This window comes from Fundulus heteroclitus, chromosome 6, assembly GCF_011125445.2.
Source record: "Fundulus heteroclitus isolate FHET01 chromosome 6, MU-UCD_Fhet_4.1, whole genome shotgun sequence".
NCBI lineage: Eukaryota > Metazoa > Chordata > Actinopteri > Cyprinodontiformes > Fundulidae > Fundulus > Fundulus heteroclitus.
Window position 1 is genome coordinate 16682842 of NC_046366.1, and position 8240 is coordinate 16691081.

The 8240-nt window shown below is 37.6% G+C and overlaps 1 protein-coding gene across 7 annotated transcripts in view; it reads left to right on the plus strand.

Moving 5' to 3' along the window:
* Positions 1-6332, plus strand: part of pbx1a (pre-B-cell leukemia homeobox 1a) — a 76733-nt gene extending 70401 nt beyond the window's left edge. For 3 of the 7 annotated variants that reach the window (XM_036138190.1, XM_036138191.1, XM_036138194.1), the window contains one exon: positions 4573-6332. In XM_036138190.1, the coding sequence (XP_035994083.1) occupies positions 4573-4665 (93 nt within the window). In that variant the 3' untranslated portion in view covers positions 4666-6332. Of the gene's footprint in view, positions 1-4346; positions 4381-4572 lie in introns of all 7 variants that reach the window. The other 4 variants (XM_036138192.1, XM_036138193.1, XR_004931225.1 and 1 more) reach the window with 3 other exon arrangements.
* The last annotated feature ends 1908 nt before the right edge of the window (positions 6333-8240 follow it).

Sequence of the window (8240 nt, forward strand, 5' to 3'; positions counted from 1 at the left end):
ACTGTTTTATTTTGATGCATATAAACTAAAGTTACATACAAAAATACAAAATAAACACATGTAGAATTTAGAAGTTGCTTTTAAGTGGTAATTGTGCAGAATTGTGTCCCTTTCTGTTGTCCTGCTCTTCATAGTATAATAGAAATACAACAAGCTGATTTTGATGTTGGGCTGTTTGCTCTGGCTGAGCCTGCAATCAGCTACTAAACAAACATGTCACTTGTGCGTTGACTAAACTTTTTGTTAGTTTTTTAATATATGTAATTTCTAAGCATTTTACAACTATAGTTTTAAAACACCGTTACCTTAGTAAGGTTAGTACCTTAGTTACGCTCCTTTCTGTTCCAACTCAAGGCTGTGCATGTTTTTGGGGGGTTTTTTTTGCGAATAGAAAGGGCTTTCTTGTGCAATAGTTCAGCCAGTTGGCTGGAAGTGCACAGTGACATGTGACAGAGGGGGGCAGTGTCAGGCTACTTTCCATAAGTCACTCTGGCACTTTTCCTGGCATCGCATTGAAAGGACTGAAATTTCAATGATTTTAAAATTGATATGCTGTACCTTGATACAAGTAACCGGTCCAAGCCGTGCTCCTTACAAACAAGTCGTTAAGCTTCCTATCTCATTTTATCTTATTCTCATGTATGTCCAATCCAGAGGCGGCTGAGCAATAGGGGGCGCAAGGGCGCCACCCCTACCAGTCACCACATTACCTTGAACATTACAATAAAATTAAATAAAAATATTTCAAAATATATTTAGGTCTTTTTTTTTTAGTTGCATAAGATAAATATTTTAATCTATATTGTCTTTGCCCATAGACACTTGTTAAAAGTTGTACATGCGCAGTAGCTCCTCTTCAATACAAGAGATAGGACCATCCTGGGCTCACCTCTCCTGCGCCCAGAGCTGAATGCAGCTTCATGAGTATAAACCACCCTACCGCCATGGGGCGACGTCACAGCTGTCTGTTAGAAAGTTTGCCTGAACAGAAATTAGAAATGGCATAAGAAAAATTCAATAATTGAGTACAGTCACTCGAAAGCACACCTTTTGAGAGAAGAACTTTGAAGGAGAAGTTGGCGGTTAAGGATCTTCAGCTCTTTATCACAATTATTCAGCAGTCCACAGACAGAGGCAGACAATACACTCTGTCTTTTTCCAGGACCTGTTTCAGCAGCAAGGCTTGGCTAGCTAGTAGTGAGGCTAACGCTTTATTCTGCTTTCTCTGCCTCCTTTTCCAATCATCAGCACCTGACCCAGCTTGGATCATGCTTCTCTCAAAGATAGAATGGCAACATTTATGTATAACAAAGTAGAAAAGTTTCTTTTGTTGCTTTCAGTCATGTAAATACACTTGTGTCATATCTTAGTATATCTTTTGGTATATATTGTGAATTGGCGCTTTATAAATGAACTAAATTGAATTAAAACTAAATGTCTATTTTGAAGCTATAGCCCCCCCAGCCACCACTGGCCCAATCAGAAAACGGCTATAGATCCAATAAAATAATAGCTTTTACTTGCATATAACAAAAGAATGCAGCTAAGACCATGGCTTGGGATTCAAGCTTTGATGCACAAATGCGGATAATCTTATATATTTTTTTATTTTCTAATGAATTGAGGACTACCTGTATCAAAGTTTTTTTTTATTTTATCTGTTGTAGTCCTTAGATGAAAATAAAACTGCAATATAGAATTAATCTGAATCAGCAGGTTAATTCTTAAAGAAAACCAGGAATCTGCATGTGCCAGGAAACACATCTGGGTCTAAGACTAAAATAAAAGTTTAGATAAAAACCCAAAAAGCACACGTTAAACAAAAAAATTGCTTGCACAGCTTGTGAGAATGAGGCTTTATATTTATAGAGCCCAAATGATGTCTTTTTGCTCGGTACAATTTACTGACTGAGCTCTCGTGGCTCACCTCTCTCTCTTTATCCTTGAACAGCAATTACACCCCCTTAAATTGCTGGTGGGTGTCGCTTCACTCGCAGACTGGAAATGTGTTTTTTTTTTTTATTCTTTTTCTCTCTGAATGAGATGACAGACGGTCTTTACGCAAAATAACAGGGTTTGGAAATAAGAGGCTGCCAAAGCACATTCCCAGCACTCACTAATAGCGTGAAAATTGCAATTAATGTCCTAAATGGTCCTTAGTCAACCTTTTATCGCGATTTGAGATGGCTTCCATTTTTGAAGAGCTGCATTTTATTGTGATAATTTATTCTTTTATCAACCATCTCAGGGGTATATTCAAGATACATGAAAGCTCTGTGTATTCTGTGTTTCATCTCCCCTGTTTATCTCACATTAAGTCAGGCGTGTGAGAAGGAAAGTGAGAGGAGTGGCACAGGAATATTTTTTAAAGCTTCTTAGCATTTCAGTGATCTGCTGTGGAGGAAGTCTTTCATATTTACATAAAAGTTGAGGATTTACCTTTAGTAAATCCTGACAGAAAGCACGATCTACCCTATCTGATGGGATTTTTTTTGTCCTATTATCTCTACAAAATGCAGGTGTGCCTGCAGAACGTTTTAAAAGGGTTAGCCAGGCGGGAGCCACCAAGAAGCAGAATAGAAATTCAGTTTAATCACTGTGGTATCACTGATATGGGAGTAGTGGGGGTTGGGGGACGTTAGACATATAAAGGTGGTGGGTATGACATTAGGGAAATTACATGGCATAAAGTTGTTATTAACACTTTCCATTTCTGTAAAGTGTTTTAGCATCAGACATGAGCAGCCACTACTGAATGATGCTATAATGCTTGGAAATAAAAACAGATTTTAATCTCACTGAGACTTGTGCCCTGATAAGTGTAAAATAGAACAATAGATATATAGTATAGGGATGCACGATATATCAGCATTAACATCGGAATCAGCCAATATTAGTCGTTTTTCAACATATTGGTATGTGTCCGATAAGTAAAACTGGGCCGATATTAACAACCAATGTTTATTTCCACCTACTCGCCCTTTGTGCCTCTGTCTCAAGAGGGGGAGGGGGGTTTGGTCATGTGACAGTGATGCATCGCAGACAGTATTTGGGGTTATTTAAATGAAGCAGAGATAAAGAGCAGTGTGAAAGTCTAGACTATAGACCACATTCAAAAATGATGTTGCCATAGTTTTCAGTCGGTAAAAACTTTTACTAAATTTGGCCATCTCAGAAACGTAACTGTGGTAATATCGGTTAATATTGGTTATTGGACATAACAACAATATTGATATCGGATATCAGCCCAGATTTTCATATCGGTGCACCCCTTATACAGTATAATTTCTTCGTATAAGATGACCCTAACCCATTACATTGAGGGTTTTTTTTTTATTCATATTTGTTTCCTACAAATTGTGGTTGGTGTGGCATTAGAATATCCTCTGATATTTTTCACCTCTGTGATTAATTTATTTTAAAATTAAATAGAATCAGTATGCAAAGGTGAAAGTCTCAAGCCTTTAAGTTTCTTTTTCGAAATAGGAAGATGATATTAAAGTCATAATTTAACATTTAACCAGTTTATGTTTTTCCTAGGATAAAAGGGTTGTTAAATTCCTTGATAGCATTAAAGTGCATGTCTTCAAAACAAGCCTTCATCCTTAAGAAATAATCGGTATACTATGTTCATCAGTGACCATATTCATAGGGACGACAGATGTAGTCTGTAGGATGTAATGCAGCAGAATTGCTATAAAGTAGCTTTTAGAAATTGTTGTCCAACAGCGAAGCTCTTTGTAACATTTTGTGAAAATGTGAACTGTAGGGCACAAATCTTTTAATCTTTTAAAGGTCCCGTATCGGGTTAACATACACGTTCAGCATTTCTGTTTTAAGAATCCGCTACATTAAGAACACTTTATTGTTTGGATTTTATCCTTATCAGCACCTCTTGCCATCCTCCATCCAATTATGCTGCTGTCAGTTTAAAGCTCCTGGCTAAAAGGGACAGTTTTGATCTAATTTCACCATGAATTTTCAGTTTCACATTTGCCAAACTACTCCTTTCTTTCTTTTCTTCCTTCCTTCTTTCCTTCCTGCCTTCCTTCCTTATTTCATTTGTTCCTTCTTTATTTATCTCCTTCCTTCCTTCTTCCCTACCCTTCCTTCTTTATTTATGTCCTTTCTTCCTTAATTCCTACCTTCCTTCCTTATTTCCCTAATTGCTACCTTCCTTCCTTATTTCCTTTTCCTTCTTTATGTCCTTTCTACCTTAATTCCTACCTTCCTTATTTCCTTTCTTCCTTCTTTATTTCCTTCCATCCTGTCTTCCTTCTTTCTTTCCCTTCCTCCTTCTTTTTTTCCCTTATTTCCTCCCTCCCTTCTTTTCTTGTTTTTTGCAGGTTCCATCTTTAAAGCCTGAACTCTAGTGATAAAGTAATATATTTCTTTTTTTTAACTTTGTATTTCTAATCTGTCTGAAAATAATGTAAATCTCTGGAAATTTGAGTACGACCATTTGACATTAAAATATTGGAAACATCTGTTTGTTGTTGCCTTGTGCTTCCTGTGTTGTTGTCCTTTGTTTCCACGTTCCCTCTAAGTCCTCGTTTTATCGTATATTCACAGACAAACGGCGGCTGGCAAGATGCTCCGACTCCTTCGTCAGTGACATCGCCCACAGAAGGACCTGGGAGCGTCCATTCAGATACTTCCAACTGAATATCTCCATCTCCGCATCTCATCCACAAAAAAGAAAACAAAACATACACTGATGTCGCTCAGCGCAGTGTTAAAACCAAGGAATTCACTTTCCCCACATTTCGGCGAGATCCTGTGAAATCCTAACCCTGAACAAAAAAAAAACGTTTCTCGGCTTACAACGTCGGACTTTTGGGATACAAATGAGAAGTTTCGCAAGAAAAATCCAATAACATTTCAATCAGCAGAGGGTTTGTACAGCGTTCACATTATAACCAGAGGGCTGGGGTTCCTTATTCACTTGTAAATGTTTTCACTCAATAGGATGAGATGATAAAATAAAGTAGATGAATAAAATCATTGGTTTAACTGAAAATACTTCATTCTACCTCTCAGCCACTAAGAAGAGTAAAAGAAAATGTCAGTGACCATTATTTGTTTTTTGTAAAAATGAAACTTTTGTCTTTGCAAACAAGAGGCACATCTTCTTACATTTTGTTGTCTCTCACCTACTCTATGGTACGCCATTTAGACATAAATATTGCTCAGTTGTTTACAATGTGTGCTCGATAAAAGTATGTTCATCCTCCCCCTCTGTCTCCGACAAGTCAAAACTGAGCTCTGTCAGGAGATCTTACCTCTAAGGTAACCCTGTGAAGTATGTTATCTGTAAAACAATGAAATAAATACTTCTCATCAAATCAGACAAGCTTGACATCGTTCATTAAGATGTGAGGGATATCAGTAGAAACTGTCTCACGCAATCCTGACTTTGCTTCTGCAGTACAGAGGAGGATGCAAGAAAAGTCTGCAGTACTGTAAAGCCGTTGTTCCTTTTTAAATCTCCCGGAACATCTTTCCCCATTACGATTTACTGTCTTTCTCTGTCTGATGATGCCAAAACGCTCACGTAACCAAATCCAAACCTAGACGTGTCATGCGGTGTGTTATTTCATCAAATATTTGCTACACTTATTTCTTTATCAGCTCATCTACATGGCTCCTTTAAAAATAGTGGTGATTTTTAGGAGCCTAGAAGTCTAAATTTCAACAGGAGAGAAGTTTGTCATAATGGTTTGTAACGGATTTTTTAATACACAGAGACGAGACCCACCGATACAGAGACATCTTTGTGTTAGCAGAGCTTTCGTTGCAGTTTTTCCACACAGTGAATCCTTGCTCCTGATTCTAAAGCACAGCTCCGGAGCCTCCAAGCATGAAGTCACTGGTTATCATAACAAAAAGAAGTCTGAACTGCGGCTCAGCTGATGGACATGTAAAGAAGAGTACATTCTCCATTTTGTCTAACTTCATCTTCTGGAGCGCATTCGCCTATGGTCAGTTATGTCAATCGGCGGGTACTTTAGCGATATTAAAAATAAACATGAAGTTCATTATGACACTTATGAACAAATGTTGATCATCACGCATCCGAGATTGGACATATTATGTCAAATAATTGTGTTTTCTAAGCAGCCCAACCTTGTTTATAGTTATTTTTTATGTTGTGTGACTTACCTTTTTGTATTTGATTTTATTGGCATGCTTATTGCTTTTTTGGGGTCCTCTGTTCTCGTGATTTAGCTCATGAATTTTCAACATCTGTTTCTGTGCACCTGTTGTGCTTGACTTGCCTTGTTGCAAAGGGTTTTCAACACATTAAAATAATATGTACTACAGTGCAGTCATATAACTGCTTCTTTTTCTTACAATTGTACAGTTGTTGCCTAATCAACATGATTATTATTCCCTGTGAACACACCATTGTGTCAAGACATTCTTTCGTTCACACGCAAATATCAAGAATTACCAAAAGAGATCAAAGGTTCTTCAAGACATTTCCAACTTTGTGGGAGCAGTTTGGGGATGACTCCTTCCTGTTCCAGTATGACTGTGCATCAATGTCCTTAAAGACATGGATGAGCGGGTTGGATGTGGAAGCACTTTACTGGCCTGTGTAACAGGCCTGACCTCAACCTGATAAACACCTTTTGGCTGAAATAGAACAGAGACAGTTAGTTGTCTAACATCAATGTCTGACCTCATAAATTCGCTTCTAGAAGACTGGTCAAAAAAAATTCCCATAAACCCGATCCTAGTCCACCTTTTGAATTTTTTTTAAAGAAGAGGTCAGGTCCCTTGCCCAGGGCCACAAAGACATATAACAAGAGAAAGCTGGAATCAAGCTCACAACTTTTGACTAATCCAATGACTAATGAGCCACAGTCACGCAAGATATTGGTTTGGGGTTTATAAAAAAAACACAGTTTCTACATGGACCCCGCCAGGACTGGGGTTTGGAAAATTTGAACATTCATGTAATACTGGCTCTCTTTAAAGACACATAAAACTCCTCCTTTTATTAACAAGGTTTATGCGTCGCCCATCTTAAAAACAAAGATTTCCTTTTATCATTATCAAATTTCTCATCATTGACACTACAATGATTCTAGAAAGGACTTTATTTAATTAAAAACACTAAAAATAACTCAGAATGATGGAAGTAACTATGCCAGGCCAATGGGTGACAACACAATGCTACAAACAGCAGAGAAGAAGGTGTTGAATACATGAATAAAGGCATAGGCAATATGGATTCAGGCCCAGATACGACTATGTGGGCCACTGGGCTAGAGCCAGCTATTGTCTTCTATACCGATAAAAGTGCATATACACATGCTAGTTACAATAGACTAACAGTTACCGACATCAAGTTCTAGGTTTTTATAGACCTTGTCCAAATGAAAATGGCTTTTCTGAAAATAGCTTTATGTTTGCAGTTTTACGACAACGTATTACATAGTTTTCTGAAAAACAAAAATGTTGCAGTAATTATGAGAGGCCTGTGTGTGGCAATGAACTGCACCAAAAAAATTAGAACGGTCTGTAGAGCATGCTATGCCATTCTCTGAACCACCTTGGAGACAAGAGCTGGCTCAGAGTTGGGGTATGAGATCATCGTTTCCAAAGATATCTGTTGGTTTCTGCCAATTTTCACTTTTGGGCTTTTCACGTGTCTAACAGCACCTTAGGGGGAAAAAGGAGACCACACATTTTATTGTAGCCTTTTTTTAACGGCCAGTAGATGTTTTCAAGTGCTGTCCACATGGATAAGACGTGTTATGTTAGGAGTCCCAAATAGTTTTTCAAAAACAAGTACTTAAGGGGAAAAAAGGTTTTAAGTACAACCCCATAATTTTCATGTAGATATCTGATACACAACGTTTTGAAATCAATAATGTTTATAGTCCCACTAAGCTGCATGCATGAGCCATGCTTCTGTTGTTGGTGTGTCTTAGTAGCAGCATTGCAGTGCCACATACTGGTCTGGCATAGTCACTACAGCGGTTTTAGGCTGTTCTTGGTGTTTTTGTTTAGTAGAAGACTTCTCTGGAAAATATGCAATGTTTATAACTAACATTACCAGCAAACAGAACAAGTAGTTTTTTCTATGGAAAATGCCTAAAATTATCCAACATTAATCAAATACACATAAAAATAGGATTGTGGGCACTAGTTTGTTCTCTATATTTTAATTTTGGATAGAAGTCACGTACACCCGAAAATTATTAATTGAAGATTTTCTTTTAAGATAA